Source organism: Podarcis liolepis (genome assembly GCF_965112155.1).
Source record: "Podarcis liolepis genome assembly, chromosome: 1".
In the NCBI taxonomy this organism is placed as follows: Eukaryota; Metazoa; Chordata; class Lepidosauria; order Squamata; family Lacertidae; genus Podarcis; species Podarcis liolepis.
Genome location: NC_139554.1, coordinates 85,507,623 through 85,525,201, shown reverse-complemented (window position 1 = coordinate 85,525,201; position 17,579 = coordinate 85,507,623). Strand labels below are relative to the sequence as shown.

The window sequence follows — 17,579 nt, the reverse complement described above, 5'->3', positions numbered from 1 at the left end:
ATGCACGCCCACACGTGCACAGCCCAACGCTGAGAACACGCGCACAGGCGCGCATCGCCATGCACACAGCAGGGTGCGTATCAGGAGAAATGGGCGCACAACACGTTCGCGCAAAACAGGCGCAACACCCAGGAGTCACAAACACTATTTGCATAGATTATTTATAAGCTGCAGACTCACTCCATGTATCTTTTTTGCTAACTATCCGCCGGACTTTCCAGCCCGGGCATGCAGCTGCATCACTGTGTGTGGCCGAAACACAACTGCAGCACCTACTGACACGGTTGCAAATGACCACACAAATGCACGCACAGCTCTGCAATCCGATAGCTCAAGGCTCGCAAACACATCACCATCATCTGGCCAGTTACGTACAACCTGTTCGTATGCGTCCTCGTGTAAACAAAGAATCTTGCAAACGGGGTCCATGGATCCTTCTAGGTACACGTGTATATACAGCCTTAGCTTTTCCATATTCACACATACAGGTACAGGGTTCATTAGTTACGTTATTGCTGTATCCTGCTCTAATATCAACAGATATAGGGCAGTTTAGGAATATTTTAATTAATAGACAAATTGCCCCATGTGTCATTCAGTTACACAGCCCTGCTCTTTAATCATTAGATAGCTAGGACTTGTCTGTTCTGGGTAGATGGACAGAGTGGAGGACGGGCTTGCTGGTCAATGGCTGCTCCTGCCTCATAGGAGTCTGGGCTCTAGATGGTGTTCCTTATGAGGCCTTGACTATTCGGTAGGTGCTGTAGGATAACCAGAGCTTTCTGAAACCTTTAAAAATTATCAGTTCCCATCATGGTAATGAAATAGCCTGGGGGGAAATGGATGGGTTTGTTTACAAAATGTATTTTTATTAGCATTATTTGTACCTACATTTATGACACTCAAGCACCTTTAATGTGCTTCAAATCCCTGTTGAGGGTTTGAGAAATATCTGCATGTCTGCTGCCATTCTTAAGCATTAAGAAATGAGATTGTTGGCCTGAAAGGCTTTTTGAAGTTTACAGTCATTAATCAGAATGCAGATAGATAGTGTTAGCTTTAAACTTCCTTTAGTCCAGGGGTAGGGAACCTATTTCAGCTTGAGGGCCACATTCTCTTCTGGGCAACCTTATGGGCAACCACATGGCAGAGATGGGTGGGGCAAGAGGCAAAAGTAGGCGGGGCAACAAATGTAAAGCTTACCTTTGTACAGTAGACTACTTTTCTACACCCTCTCTCTCACACACCCTCTCTATTCTCCACCCAAGCAAACTGGAAAGCATTATTTACCCGATTTCTTATTATTATTACTTTATTCACGATTCATCTTACATCCAAAGGTCTCAAGGTGAATTGCATAGCAAACAAGTAAATATTAAAGACGCACATGAAAAGTGACCACACTGAACATCCCCCAAGTAAATATTTCCCACCATGAAATTATCAGAAGCAATCACCACAAAACAGCAAGCAGCTAAAAAGATCTAAAAAGCAAGCAAGGAACAACTATGAACATTCAAATACTTGGGTGCATTCAAAAGTCCTTAGCCTGGAGCTGAAAAGGTGTCAGAGCCAGACATACTGTCCTGGGGAGAGCTTTACAGAGATGGAGAGACGTGGCACAAAAAGGTAGGGGGGGACATTTAACAACTGCTTAATCGCATGTCACCCTTATTTGTATATATATATTATTTTTAGAACAGGAGGGAATGGAGAGCAGAACACTTCTTCCCCCCACATCTCCAAGGACACATTCCAGCTGGGTAAAAATACGGGGAGGGGGCACTGAGAGTATGGCCTGGAGAGAGTTCCAAGGGCCAGATGGAGAGCTCTGAGATTCCCCACCCCTGCCAGAGATTGCCTTGTCTTGCTATATATTGGGCCAAAGTCTGTGAGCCCTCAAGCTGCCAATTGAGAGAAAAGAGAAGCTGCCACTTGATGCCTATGGAGAAATCAGCTGCAAACCACATCTGCAGATGTAGACTTTACAAGTAGGGTGAATGTGACCATGTGAAGAGGAGCAGCAGAGGCAAGGGTGCTGGCTTCACTCCCCTCCCCATCATTTCATTTGCCTTCCAACTTGGTAATGGTGACTGAGGAAGCATAGGAGCCAACTCCTAGGGGTCGAGGTACCTTTGCCCCTCCCCCAATAAAATATTAGAGAGAGCCAGGCCAAGTACACAGAATAAGCTGCCATGAAGGGGCTGCAAAGCCACCTCCCCAACAGCAGTGTGGCTGCCACTTGGGGCAGGACACAGTGAGGATTGATTTCTTGTGCCGCCCCAACCACAGCGCCCCACCTACCCTGCACCTCCCCCCACCATCCAGGTAAGGGGCAGTGACACTGCTGTCAGGGGGGCAGCTCAACAGCAGCTTCTGCCAGTATTTCCCCTTACATGTTTACATTGCCCAGGTTTTCACTCCTGCACAGGAGTTATCTCTTAGTCTAATCTACTTTACAGGCTTGTAGTTGTGAGGATAAAGTGTGGCAGGGGTGTGGGGTGTGAGCCACACGCTGCCACCCTGAGTTCCTTGAAGGAAGGGCAGGGGTTTAAAACTAGAATAAATCATTTGCCTGGTGGATCGATCAGTTAAAGTTCAAATAAATAATGACATTTCTTTTTTAAAAAAACAACAACCCGTAACTACCAACCACGGTAAAAGTGAATACATATTTTTCTGTTTATTTTTCTGAATGCTAGCATGCACCTCTGTAGTCTTCTGTTTCATAATAAACAGCTTTTGATACTTGTGGTTTCACCTGAGAATTCAAGGGTTTTGGCACTGGCATTGCTCACTTTGAGACCTCATGGGCCGAATCCACATAAAGGTTTGGGTGTTGGACAGATGTGCATCCAGTGAACATATATCCCCCCATCCCCGTCTTACTCCCGCTGTGACTAGATGGCTCTGCTGCTCAATGGATGCACACATAGATGGAGCAAAAGGCAGACTTGGGAAATTGTTAATGTGAATTCTGCTATGAATTCTGTAAATAATAACATGATAATAATAGGGAAAGCTTAATTCATTAATATAGAAATTTAGAGGGTCCAAAATGTTTCACACACACTATGCCAGTAATCTAGAGTGTGAAAGATAGATCAGATCTGTTCATATCCCAGATGGGAAAATGTCTTGATCAGGGCCAGCCCAAGACATTTTTCTATCTGAGACGAAAGACAAGATGGTGCCTCCTGCCTATTCCAGGTACAGAAGCTGACCGGAGTGCAGAGGTGTACCTAGGCTCTCTTGTACCCTTGGCAAGGAGCTGTATCCCTGCCCCATATCCTTGTGCCCCTGGCAATCACTGTCTCTCTCTGTCTTTCTTCACAATTTTTGCACCCTCTTGGGCCAACTTCACCAACTTCTGGGAACGCCCCTGCTAGAGTGAAAATTGAATTTGCCTTCCACTCTGATGATGGAATAGCATCCTGAGGCAGCAGGCTGGTTCCCGGGTAGACAGGATAGGCTGTACAACAAATGTAATTCTGTCTTCCAAAAGAGTGCCGGGGGGAGGGGGGAGAGAAACAGCCAATATGCTTCCCCTACTACCCCCCATCATCCGCCACCTAAGGCATGCATCTCATTTTGCCTAATGGTAGGGCCAGCCCTGGTCTTGCCAAAGGGCCTGGCAGTGCAGTCCTCAGCTGAAACTGCTAGCTTGTACAGTGCACTGACTCGTGAGCATTCTGCAAATATCTGCCTACCTGGCTCTAGTACTTTTGACGCTTTCCATCAAATTACCTAACATAGTTTCAGAAATTAAGTCAGTGCTAACTGTAGTCCACAGAATGCTTTTTTACCATAAGGAATGTGTTTGTTTTTAAGGTGCCACAAGACTCTTTGTTGTTTCTGTTGGACTACACAGCAACCCGGCTACCCCCTCTGGAAATTGTTACAGAGCTATGCAGCAGTGAGAACATTGGGAGGATTCAGTTGAAACTCGGGATGATTTCGATAAAACTTTTTAAGGATTAGCACATTAAGATAAACTTTTGCAAAGACAAATCAGGTACTTAACTACAAAAGGAGAGAAACCTGGCGAGGCAGCAGCACTGAGTTTCTTTTAACCACAACCTGAACACGAGCCAGCAACTGTGAGGCTCTTGCATAAGAAAAGGTGAAAGAAAAAGGCAAAGATTGGGCTGCGTTACAAAAGGTTGGCGCTTCAAGTAGGAAGCCAGTGCTCTGCTTTGCTCAGTTCCTTTTATACCTCTAACTCTGATGACGAATGTGTTGAGGCTCTGGGCATCCTGTTATGAAAACATCAGGAAGAATCAAATGTAGGAATTGATTGAATAATAACTGGAATTATTAAAAATTAATAACAAATTATTTTTAAAAAGATTTTTTTTATCTTGTTATTTATTATGACAAATGTAGGAAGTTGCCTTGGTCCGAATCAGAGCATTTATTTATTTCATTTATAGCCCACCTTTTCCTCCAAGGAACTCAAGGTGGCTTTGTAGCTCTTCACAGACTACCCATAATGCCCCTATGAGGTAGGTTAGGCTTAGGGTTGCCATATTTCAAAAAGTGAACATCTGGACAGAAAAGTTGTTTACCTTTTTTGCAAAATCACAAAGAATTTGGCCATTTTTTAGGAAGATCAGCAAAAATTAGCCAATTTCTGCCAGGACACTGCTTCCAGATACAGTATTCCATGTATGTCTGGGAAATTTCTAGCAACCCTAGTTAGGCTAAGAGGCTTTTATTTTCTGGGTGGGATTTTTCTTCATTGGGAATCTCATGACCCAAGCATGATAAATTCCACGAGGTTGGGGAGTTCTCTGGAATGGAGGATCCTTAAGCGCTTTGGACCACAGTGGATATGGGATTGTGGGGTTTATCTAGAATCATCCGGAATGGCAGTGGGGTTTTCCTCTGCTATTTACAGGTGTTCAAATAATCCCTTTCCTCTCTATAATCACAGCCTTTGTATAAATGGCCTGTGCTGGGTGTTCAAATGTGGTGCACCATGACAGTAGCTGGCTCTGCATTTTTCCACCTAGGCAAAGATCCATGTTTTTCTGTAGTCGAGATGGGAACTGTTATTACTTGGGGCTATGACTGGGCTATAACCTTATAACTCTACATTTGACCCTTATGCAGGCAGATGCTAATCTGCCAAGGATGCCCTCGTTTTAGAGAATAACCACAAGCCTGCAATTCTGCCTAGTGGATTTTTAAAACAATCCGTCAACCCTGTGTTGATGGATTGGCTTCCTTCAGGAAGCAGCTTAATCTCTCTACGTGGGACCCTCAGAGAAATAACCACTGAATATTTGTCTCCAAGGAAATTATAGAATCTCTTTATCTGGAGGTTTTCAAGAGAAAATGGGTGATTGGCTGCTGGGTGTCATTTAAATTTAAGGAATTTGCTGGGTATGACCCATAGGAACTCTTCCGGATACATGATTCTATCAATCTGTGGAAACAGAACATACTATACAGACACCAAGAAACATCACTATGTTGACGGAAGCCTCTCATGCTGACAGCAAAGCCCTTGCATACACAAAACATTTCGCTTAAGACATCTCGTCTTAAGCAAGCATGACTTTGGAGCAAAGCAGATTCTGTACCACTGAGCCACAGCCCTCCCCCTAAATTTCAAGCTCGCTCTTGCTATACCTAATAAAGACTAAAATATCTTCAAATATCCAGCCCCTCTGGTAAAACTTTGACATCCTTCTATTTCTAATATGGCAAGGCCCAATGACTATGCTAGATGAAAAGCATCTGCAGTGCCTACTTGGTTTAACTAGCAGAATCTCAACCCCTTTTTTAGTTCTCTTGTTGTAAGCCAACAAAAGCAGGCTCTACAAAGGAGCCCAGGAGGCAGCAAACATAGAAGCATTACTTCATCTCTTCCACCTGTTGCTCCAAACCAGCATACCTCAGGAAGCCCACTGCATAACATTCAATCTGAAATTATTATTATTATTATTATTATTATTATTATTATTATTATTATTATTATTATTATTATTATTTTATGGCTCACTGGCAGAAGCTCTCCAGGGTTTCAGACAATAATCTTTCCCAGCCCAACCTGGAGATGCCAGGGACTGAACCACTAAGCCACAGCTCTTTTGCAATATATAATTGCCCTAAAATGTAATTCATCAACTAAACGCCAGAGACTAATGAAAGATTTTAAACTCCTTATTGTTGACAGTTTTGAGGAGGCTTGGCCTTTCCATCAGAAGGTAAAGCAACATTTATATCAGCGATAGGAAACTGGTTGCCCTCCAGGTGTTCTGGACTACAACTCCCAGAATCCCATGGGCCTATATTGGCTATGCTGATGGAAGCTGGGAGTCCAGTAATAACTGGATGGCCACAAGTTCCCCATCTTCGATTTATATACACAGTTTCAGTGAAGTAGTGATCAAGGTGACCCAGGAGAAGTCACCTTTCAATATCAGCCTTCTAGTTACAAGGCAACGGTTTAGGGCAACAGAGATTTGCATATTAGGCCCTTAATGCCTTTCAAGGGTCTCGAGATCCCTGATAAAACCTTAGCAATAAAGGGGCCTTACTCAACAGCACTGGCAGCTGAATCACAGAAAGTGCTGGATTTTCTTCCAGACTCACCAGAGACTTTCTAATCTGATCTCCTTCCATAGAGATGGGGTTGGGCAGGATAAACAATCAACAGTGGAATTAAGAGGAAAGTCTTGAGTTCATTCCATTGAGAACAACACCCCTTTAAGTGCCAATCTGCCATGTCCCAGATAAAGTACTAGTCTTTGTCTCCTTGGGAGCAATGAAAGCTGAAAATTAGGCCTCACCCTCTTCAATCCCTCTCAGTCTGGCCTGTAGGAAGCTTCTTTCACTGTGACACGAATTCAGGCTGGAGGTAGGTGGGAGGAGATAGGAGGTGGTGGCTGCAGACTCACCATACATTTAAAACGCATTCCCCCTCCTCCAGAGAGTCCTGAGAAAGGAAAAAGAGCCCAGGTCCTCTTGTGGATCAGGAATTTGGTCAAGAGGAAGCAGAGAGTAGGAACAAGGACAGTTCTCCCAATGGAGCAGGGCTGTCTAATCTGTGAGGCAGGGTGAGGCAGTTGCCCGCCCTTGCCCGCCCTGCTGCCTCTGCTGACAGCAGCACTGGCTTCTGAAATCTTACGAGAGATTTTCAAGACTTTGTGAGATCTTACATGAGATCTCAAGAGATTCTGGATAGATTTCACGAGATCTTGCCAGAACTCGCTGTCCCTTCGCAACCCAGGTCAGGGAGGCTGCAGTGGCGTGTCACGTTCCTGTTACACCTCAGGCAGTGAAATGGAATGCAACACCCCTGCCCTGGCTAGGCCCAGAATTGTTTCACTTCAGAGATTGAACTTTATGAGACACCATTTGAATATTATTTGAGCCATAATGTGTTTGTAGCTACATAAGCTGCAACAGGTAACTCGGACATTCACCTGAGTTTCTTCCTCAGATTATGTGTGGCACACTGGGGGCCTATCGTTTCCAGTAGAAAATCTCTGGATGAAATACACCTTTCGAAGTGAAATGTGTGTTGTTGTTTTTTGGAGCTGAGGGGGTTGCAGAACATGTGTTGGTCACATTTTTGGTACACAGACATATGCCTATGCAGATGAGCATTTTGATACCCCCAAACTGAACACCTGAAGCAGGGGGGGGGGTTTAATTGCTAGTTTATTCACAAGGCCCATACGTTATTAATTAAAAACTGGTTTGATCTTGAACAAAATTAATAAACAGATTATATTTATTCTTCTTCTATTAATAGCCTTTTTAAAAAATCACATTTCAGGGAATTTCCACTAAAACAAAATTGCTAGGAAAGTGTGATTCTTCAAACTAAATTTGTTTTTTGGCATTTTCTCCTCCTCCATCACCCATACTTGTTGTAGAAACCACTTAGTCTCTCCACAGTCTTCAGTGTCAGTCACCTCCCTGCTTGGTACCAACTCCCACCTGAGGACCACACTACCTGGTTAGGCCCACAACTTCCCCTGCCAGTGGGAGACCACAACAGCTGCTTTGAGAAGTGCAGATGCTTGTGGGGATCCTAAATACACACATCAATTTCCAGTCAAATATGAAGGGAAGTGCTTTGATCTGTCTCCAAACCTTAATGACATAATTGGATCCAAGTGAAGGTATCCCCTTCCTGCTGCTGTTTTACTAGAGCCAAAGAGATGATTTCACAGTCACTCGAGCAGCAGGTCTTTCTCTCCATCCCCAGACTCCATTACAATCTCTTCCCTTAAAGTAGCTAATTCACAGAGGACTGGTGTGCCTAAGTAACTTGGCAGCTTTTTGTGGCACTACAATGTTGGATGTGCCTCCCATTCTGCATCACTGCCTAACTACCGGTAAATATGTTCATTGTAGGGACATGTGGTTCTGTCTTTGTACGTTGCTGAATGAAGGCATGAACCTGGCCTCACTATTTCGCTCACTTGTGGCCTTATGGTGTTGAGTGTCTGGCTGTGATGTTGCTTGGAGCAATATTGCTCTCTCTCATTAACATGTATTGTTCGCAAGTTACTCACATGCATTATGCTGTTTCCATGTTTAGTACAGCTGACACTGCTGATTCTGGTGGTACTTTTTCAATGTTCTACAGGTGGGGAGAGAGGAAGCACTTAAGCTGTTGGTGATTCTTCTGTTGTCACTCACTGTGGTTGTTCCTGGCAACCTGTTCCAGTTTGGCTATTCCAGTAGAAAGAGAAGGAAATTCAATTCTGATAAAATACCTACTGAAAGAGATGTATACCAAGACTGTTTGCCAGTTCTCATTTTTGTTTAGGGTTTATGTAATAATAAGTGAACAGGAAGGAGGTGAAATATTTCCTAGTCTCCATTTTAGAACATAGTTGATTATTTTAATGCATGTTGACAATATGGTTTTGGTTTCACATACATAGATAAACTTGAGAAGGCTAATGAGAGATGTTCAAAGTTTCTGCAAGGAATTACTAATAATTTATTCCAAAGCAAAAGTTGTAGTGTTTCGTAAAATACAACCACAACCCCTGCCCCAGGTACAGACAGACTATGGATGGGCATGTAATTGAACAGGTCAAAACCTTTACATTTCTGGATATACTTTCCCTGGAAAATGCTCCTGGCTACCCCAGCACATTGTTAAATTTAAAACTTTCAAAACTTCTTAAGCAATGTGGAACTTTACCTGTGGAACAGGTGGAAACTTAGTAATTCCGGCACTGAATATATTCATAAGAAAGATGATGCCATAGCTCTGTCAACTCTAGGTGTGGGGACGTGAAAGCATTAGTTCCCTTGAAAGCCTTCAAAAAAAAATTTGGCGATCATACCTTGCTCTGCCTCAAGGCATTCCAGTAGCTCAACTGCGAACAGTAATAGGCTTTAAGATCTGCTAATGAAACCCTCATTCTGCATTGGCTTAAGCCCTGCCTTATGAAGAACCCACATTCTTTCTAGCTAGGAAAAAAAAGTTAATGTGAACTGAGTGCAGCAGTGTGTAAGCTTAGATCAGCAGGATGGCCTAGATTTACTTCCTTAAGTAGAAACAGAGGCAAGGCATACTAAAATTTTGGTTAAAAAGAAGAATTAACAATTACAGCATTCATCAGGGCATGAAGATGAATCATTATTATTTTTCCATATACAAAAGGGTCCAATATTGTGATACCTTTCTTCAGCGACGGCCTTTGGTAATATTTCATAATATGGTGCCCTGTGTGAGGCCAAAATTTGATGCCCCCAAATGGATCTTCTCAGTTATTGATCTTATCCATTTTGCACCCCCTCAGCTTTGTGCCCTGTGCAGGGGTACTGCCTGCACCACCCTAAATCCAGCACTGCTCTTTCTTTATTATTATAGCCTTTGTTATGGCTCCAAGATTTTCAGACATTGGAGGGATGTTACGGCAAGCTTTCAGTTAACCAATGTTTGTGTGGAGGATATTTTTCATGGAGGTGTTTCATTCGTACATTCCAGAACACCAAATTTTTTGTTCCGGTGTCCCAGTTTATAGCCTTGGGAATGAGCTGAACAAAAATTGTCCTTTACTGAGAGATCAAAAGAAACACGTCTGTCACCCGCCCAGTTTCTTTATTTGCTGTGGCAGTGCAGAAACTAAAATTAACACTGGGATCCGTCATGGTGACACTTGTCATTATCCTAATTTGATTATTTGGTTTACTATTTCAGTATTTTCACCATTTATATTGTTTTAATACAGTTTTATACTGTGCAATTAGGTTTGTAATGACCTATGGTTAAAAAATCATATAAACTTGAACTTAAGGCGGGACAAAACACGAAGCCGCAACCGTACAGGGTCATGTTTGACGTAATTCTGTATTTCTCTGTCTTCTGAATGCTGGTTTGTATCCAACATTAGCCATACTCAGAGTAGACCCTGACTTAATGAACTTATGCACATTATTTTCAATGGGTCTACTCTCAGTAGAACGTATTGAGAAACAATCCGCAATAATTACATTTCCCCGTCTTCTGAAATTGGTGATGTGCCTAAAAACCCTAAGAACTCTGCAACAAAGAAGCTGAGGGACTTTAATTTCAGGTGGGGATTTTGCAGTACACACCATACATTTAAAGTATATTACTTCCCCGCAAAGGGTCCTGGGAACTGTGGTTTGCACCTCACAAAGCTACAACTCCCAGCACCTCTAAGAAACTACATTTCCCAGGATTCTTGGAGGGAAGTCATGTGGGAGGAGAGACTTGAAATTCAATAGCACCAGGAACTGAACTGAAGCTGGGGAGGGGAGGGGTGGAATGGGGGGCAGGAAACTGAGGCAAGCTACAAGCAGGTCTGGTCCTATGATACAGGAAGCTGAAAAGACCCATTTAAGGGGGCAACATGGTTGGTGGAGTGATAGATGAAGGCAGAATTTGTGTCTGAATGGCAAGGCAAGACAGCATTGTATTTGAGTCTGTTGCTGCGTTATTTGCATCTTATATGGTTTTTATCGTATTTGTAAGTAAGGTCATATGTGATAACTGAAACCCATTGTAGGAAAAGGGAAATTCAGCGATACACACAGCACAGCAAGGAGACCCTTGCTCTTGGAACTACAGGCATGAGAGTCTGGGAGAGACTTAGAGCGGTAATAACAAAACAAAACAAAAAAAGCCCTGCTGGATAAAGCCAAAGGGCCATCTAATTCACCATCCATTTCTCACCATGGCCAACCAGTTGCCTACAAGCAGCGCCTGAGTGCAAAAACATGCTCCTCCCTTGCAATTCCCAGCAACTGGAAAAGGGCAGACTGAATACTTCTAGGTGGGGGGAAGATCCTACAAAAAGAAAACCCCACCCTAAACCCAGCTGACTGCTGCTTCTGTGTGCACCTTCCTGCCCAGTGTCAGGGAGCAGTTTGAAAACCACAATTCAAGCCAGATGATGATGATGATAGCAGGGAAGTTCCATTGTGACCTGCAATGAACCCTCTAGTAACGCCTGGGGCAAGAAAGCCCAGAGGAACCCCTTTTGCTGCTCCCGCCATGCTGGGAGAAACCTCTCATTATCTGCCTGTGTTGTGGTGAGGCTGACACATGGCTTCACTTTGGAAGAATCAGATGTTCCTATCCCCGTCATGGTACACTGAGCTACCCGCTCTACACATCCCAGCTGCAGCACAGGGGGAAGCAATGAACCAACAGAGGGCAAGTAGAGGTCTGTGTGTATGTGCCCGCATGCATGTTTGCCTATATGCAAACAAGCAGCATGTATGGCCTCATGTGTGATTGCATGTCCACAGCTTCCCACCTGACCAGAAGCCATACAATACTAGGCTTCTTTCTTTGGTGGGGGAACTTTTTTCAGTTTTAATTGGCATAAATATAGATTTGGTATATCTTTTTTCATCTGAGGCTGCTGAGCAATCAATATGCACTGATAAAATGCTGCTTGGAAGCCTGTGTTCCACTGACATAAATTGTATAGATGCTGGCGCTCAGAATCTTAGGTCTTCCAAGTTTTATCTCTGCTCCCCTCCAGCACTAAGGTTCCCAAGGCCAAGGCTGTCACACCTCTCATGAGATCATAGTGTGTAAGCCAGTAACAGATGCAGGTGCATGATTAATCTGCATGACTACTAGGGTCAGTGCAACATCAGAGGAGATCGCAATCAAGAAAAAGGCATAGAAAGACGACTCAAAGGCAGTGATTACAAAACTGCAAGGGAAGTTTAACAAGAAACAATTCCTCATGCTGACAGGTCCTTAATACTCCCCCAAATCCCACTTCTGTTCTCATCAAAACCAGGCCAAATACTATTGCTTCCAGTTTTTGGTTGATTCTACACCTTTCCTCATTAGTAGAATCTTTGCACCTGGTAGACCCATCAGCATAAATCTGATGCACAGCTAATCAGTCCAAAGAGGCTTCATCCTTAAGATGGGAGTAGGAGCTGCATCAGGAGAAAGCAAACAGACCATGCACCCTCTTGGACTATGTTGACCCACTCTGCTAGGACACACACACCTGGAAGTTCACAATAGCAATGCTGTCTAACCCAGAATGCTGCTTTCTCAGCAACATGCAATGCTACATTAAGCCCTTGGCGCCCTCTGGTGGGAAAAAGGTTCCTCAAACTGCCATCAGTAAGTTAATTAGGGAAGAATTCTGTGTTTTGTGTCTCCATGCATGAAAGAGAATGAGGGTTCTGGCATTAATTTATTCTTACGAGGCAGCTTAGGAGGGGGAAAAGAGAAAGAATTGATGAAATTATTATTATTATTATTATTATTATTATTATTATTATTATTATTAGACCTCCCCCAAATTGACACACCTAAAAAAAGGCTGATGAATTCTTGTGTATGAAGACTCCTTGATGAATGTGTGTGACCTACCTGCACATGTCACTTACCTGCTGGGAGCCTCACTTGTTCGTCTGCACAAGTGAAGTGCTAGAGGTTTTCCACAAGTGACTTTGACAGTGTAAATAAGGAACAATGTTGCAAACCTACAAAACATATAGGACATGCCTTTCATACCAAATCAGTCCAAATCCTAACTCGACATCAAATACATCACAATTCAACCCCAGCATCTCTAACTCCACAGGAGCTCTTGACCTGCAAGAGACATAATCTCTCAACACTCTTGGACATGCTCCCAAGGTCACTTAACAGCAATGCATTAATGTTAGGCAAAGTCACCTTCATACCACTCTAAATGCTCTGATTAGATAAGAACATAATAAAACCCTGTTGCTAGTTCAGACCAAAGGCCAACCAGCCCAACATCCTATTCTTACAGTGGAGCAACCAGATGCCTATGGGATGAACAAGAAAATAGTTTAAACTTCTAGTTAAATTACTCATCCTTATTAAGTGCGCTTGTGAACACTTCCTTTTGCAACAATGGATTAAGACACTGTTAGTTTAAATAGCTTTATTAATGCAGAGAGAAACAGCAGCCCCAGCTGAAGGGGAGCAAGGAAGCCACAGGAGTGAGCAGTCAAGCTCAAGGAAACCTCTGCTGTTCTCTCAAACACAGGAAAGATCCATTAATAAATGAGGCACAACACTTCCCTCCAGGGAAACTGTGCATGGCCTATAGTCAGAGACCCACATAGGACCAAGATGCTGAGGATGATGATGGGAGAATGTCAGGTGACACCAGTCTCCCATCTTCAGGAGTGTATGTCCAGTCAATGAGTAATGGAGGCGCAGGGCCTGCCACAGAGGAGGTTATAACCAACAAGTGCTGGAAACTGCAGGGAACCAAAGTTTCAGAAACAATCCATTTCCATGCTCTGGGGATCCAAGGCAGTCCAGAATGATCCATGTTCCCTCAAACCCATAGCAGGCTTGATTATGCTCCCTGTCTTTGGATTCTGTGACAAGTTGGGCATCATCCTTGCCCTCATGCTCTGGGCCATCCCTGCCCAGTGTCCTTTCTGTACCCACTCAAATGCATAAGCTGTGCTCCTTGCGTACCGTGCACTTCCGGCACTGCACCACACAGCACCAATGGAAGCGGCAAAGGCAGTTCTCTTCCAAGAGAAGTGTTTCGTCGTGGTGGCCGCGCCCACAACATAGCAGATCGCAGCCACTCATGTCCATGGCGGTGCTGTTGCACACTCGTCCACGCGTGCCCAGCGAACCCGTCTTGCGGTTAGCCACGCAGAAGTCAGGTGAGTCGGCAGAGTAGATGAGGTCCTGCCGGTCCGGGGGCTTGATATTCCGTCCCACAGGGATGAGTGTCTTGCCATCGTTGCCACCCATCACTTTAAAGGCCCCATTAAAGCGTTCAAGGAGGCGGTCTCCCACCTCCCGGAAAGGGGGCATCTTCTTCCAGCAGGTGCGTAATGCACAGGAACCCGAAAGTCCATGACACTTGCACTCTGTCCGCATGTGGTTCTTCACTGCCTGGAAGGAGGAAAAGAAACAGCCATTGGAGAAAACAATTCATACCTCCAAGAACACACTGCAATGGTGAAAGTGGCAAAATCAACATCAGCTCACCACAGAGCTGAACTACAACTCCCATCAGCCTATGCTGCCTGGGGCTGATGGGAGCTGTAGCCCAAGACAACTGGAGGGCACTAGGTTGGCAAAGGCTGCTTTCAACTACAAGAGAAGGTGGGGTGGAAGATAGCTCATTTTGAGCCTAAAAGAGAAAATGAAAATGCATGTCATCCACAGTCAGATTACTGTGTTCTGGCCCTCAGACCCTGAGAATGACATTGCCTATCAGTGCCTTACATTCACAAAAGAGGAGGGAGGTGATGTCAACAGCACCATGCTTTAGAAGCCAGATTATGAAGGAGATAATATCTCAGGAGAACTAGGTTCCCTGTCCCCACCTCCTTCCCATATTCTGAATATGGACCAAAAGACTCTGACTGGGTTACCCTCTTCTACATGTGAGAGCATGTAATACAACAGTAATATTTAGCATTTATGTGATACAGTCCTGGAACGTTTGGAACACTTTACATATGCTATATCAAGAATTCTAAGACAACCCTGCAGTGTAGGCCAGTGTTATTATCCTCATATTGAGGGTGGTGGGTTGAAATTGCCAGTTGCCTAAATCTACCCCTACAGAGCTTGTTGCTACTGGATTTGATCCAGGCTCATGCACCTCCCACATTTCAGTACTACATCACATGAGCTCTCTATGCATGTAAGTGCATAGATCTGTCTGCTTTGCATACCTGTTCATAAACTGTCTAACTGTCCCCTCTGGCCTTTTGTATTATTATCCATTGATAAATTGATGGTTCTGATGGGGATCATGAAATCTTGTTCTGCCAACCAGTATGTTTTTGGTGGTAATCCAGGATGAGCCCCAGGACTGATTGAGGGGATGGAAAAGACAGGCAGAGGCAGGAGGAGGAAGAGGATACCTAAAGATTACAGAGGGAAATTCAGGTGGCAGGCAATGAAGGCAGGTTGAAAGAGGTGTCTAGCCTATCAAGGGAACATGCTTTGGTTATATAGCATACAGGGTTGAATCATGAAGTTAGAAGCAAGCTTGCAGAAAGGGAGGGAAAATACAAAGAGTTTGATGTGGGTGGGTAAGAGAGAGAGTGCATGCTTGGGATGGAGAGTTGGGAATAAACACTTCATCCAACTCTAGTAGCATTTTTGCACCGTTAAAAATGATGGCCAACTAAAGGGACAACAGCTTAAAGCAGGCCTGATCAGCTAAAGGATGATTTTTAGATATGAATTTGAGGTGGGTATAAATACTTTTGTTAATCAGTTGTTACTCTGATGTGTGGGATTTTATGGTATAGCTGTGTACGGATTCTCTGGCAGGGAAGTGTTCCTCCAACTCCCAATAGTAAAAAGTGTCCAAATTGTTCTACACGGCTTGCTGTACCATGGAAATGAGGCCCAGTGAGGCAGGGATGGCCAAATACCTGGCAGTGGCACTTGTGCCCTATATTGCCACCGGCTGCAGGCCTTGATCTAATTTTATGTGGCCTTTGGCCATTTTTTTTAATCCCTCTGCAAGCGCTGAATTCAGCCCTCTGTAATGAGCAATCTACCCAATTTCTGGCAGCCTGCAGGGCAGTGGGGAAGGGGGCAGAGGAAGAGAAAATTGAGGGTGTGTGAGAGAGAGGTGGGAGGGGTGTCAGAAAGAATGGGGAGAAAAGAGGTGGACCCTTCCACTTTTGGCTCTGGGCCACTGCTGGCTTTCCCCTCACTCACCAATAGATTACCCCAAGAAAATATGCCCAACAGAACAACCTACACTGATTTTCTCTACTTGTTGGTCCTAAAGCCCCTACCTCCAGCTTTATGTGCACATATAGATGTGCCTGTACAGTATTAGCAGATAACATGGCAGCAGTAGTGAGTGTCTGCAAACAAAAGGGACTACAGCATGCTGCTGTAGCCACAGGATACTCTGCCCCATTACTGCATGGAACAGAGCATGGCCAAATGCACATGCATGACAGCAATCCTTAGCCCTAGAACCGGATGAGGGCTCAAGCTGTGTGAGAGCAGTTGGGGTGATGACCTTGACCATAGAAATAGGTCTGGACACAAGGCAGGGCTGCGTCACTGGAGTGGAAGTGAGGATGTGACAGGCAGCCAAGTTAAGCCTAAGCAGGCCATGTTCTGGCAAGTAATGGGGCAGTCACAGTTCTCTCCACCCACCAAGGAAGAAGGCAGGGTTGCCTGTGGAGAGAGGATTCCAGGTACCCAAGTAGTGAGGGGAGGCTGCCCTTACCAGGCGTCCTGCTTCGTTGTTGTGCAGGTCAATGAGAGTTCGAATGTCGCTCTTGCCACGCTTGCGCTTAGCGTCCATGAACTGGCGGGATTTCTCATAGCCAAAGTCAACGTCATCCCCGCAGCCGCCCCACTCCCAAGCAGAGCCCTCTGACCCTGTGATGGCAGGGGGCAGAGGAGGGGACCGGCTCCGAGTCGCCTCACAACCACATGGCAGCAACTCGCCCATGCTGCAGGCCTGGGTGACGGCATGGCTCACGCCGGCCGCTGTGATGGCATAGACAAAGGCTGTCTCCCGGATATCTGTGTAAGAGAGTGAGAGGACAGAGCAGGGGAAGAAGAAAGAAATGGAGAACATCAAATGGAGTCAGGTTTAAACAAACAAACAAGCCACTAGTTCATGGGCCTGCCAGGGGTAAGTCTGGCAAAAAGCACCGCCTTTAAAAAAACCATAACAAGCAGAAATCCAACCAGTGAAGATTCCCCCCACTGCAGTTCCAGGTGGGGTGGGTGCACCTGTTCAGTTTCTGCCTCCCCGTTGTTAAACACATTTTTAAAGTAGGGTGAGAGAAAGTAAACTCTGCTCCTTAGTAGAACTAAGTTGCCAGGCTTAAGAACCTCTTGGCCCTGTCTCCAGTCAGCTATCACCCAAAGAGGCCTATCTCGGCCTCCAATATTAATTTCAAACTCCAGCTATCTATCTAAGTCTAACGTTGCAGCCTTATGCTGGGAGTAAGGCCCACTGTAATCAGCAGGCCCGCTGGTGACATTTTTAAACTAGTGAACACACTTCCCCACCCCCCAATAAATACTGGGAATTGTAATTTATTAAGGGTTTTAGGAACTGTAGCTCCGTAAAAGGTAAACTACAGTCCCCAGG

At 44.7% G+C, this 17,579-nt stretch overlaps 1 protein-coding gene and 1 long non-coding RNA gene across 5 annotated transcripts in view; one reads left to right on the top strand and one right to left on the bottom strand.

The window, feature by feature from the left end:
• The first annotated feature begins 136 nt into the window (after positions 1 to 136).
• On the top strand, positions 137 to 4,358 carry LOC310708238. Its single transcript, XR_014526933.1, has 2 exons — positions 137 to 1,629; positions 3,832 to 4,358. It is a non-coding gene; the product is annotated as an uncharacterized lncRNA (long non-coding RNA).
• Positions 4,359 to 13,385: 9,027 nt separating this feature from the next.
• Positions 13,386 to 17,579, bottom strand: part of WNT6 (Wnt family member 6) — a gene marked incomplete at its 5' end in the record, with an annotated part of 51,192 nt that continues 46,998 nt past the window's right edge. For all 4 annotated transcript variants that reach the window (XM_083503043.1, XM_083503044.1, XM_083503042.1 and 1 more), the window contains 2 exons: positions 13,386 to 14,380; positions 16,701 to 17,002. In XM_083503043.1, coding sequence (XP_083359169.1) covers positions 13,919 to 14,380; positions 16,701 to 17,002 — 764 coding nt within the window. In that variant the 3' untranslated portion in view covers positions 13,386 to 13,918. The remainder of the gene's footprint in view (positions 14,381 to 16,700; positions 17,003 to 17,579) is intronic.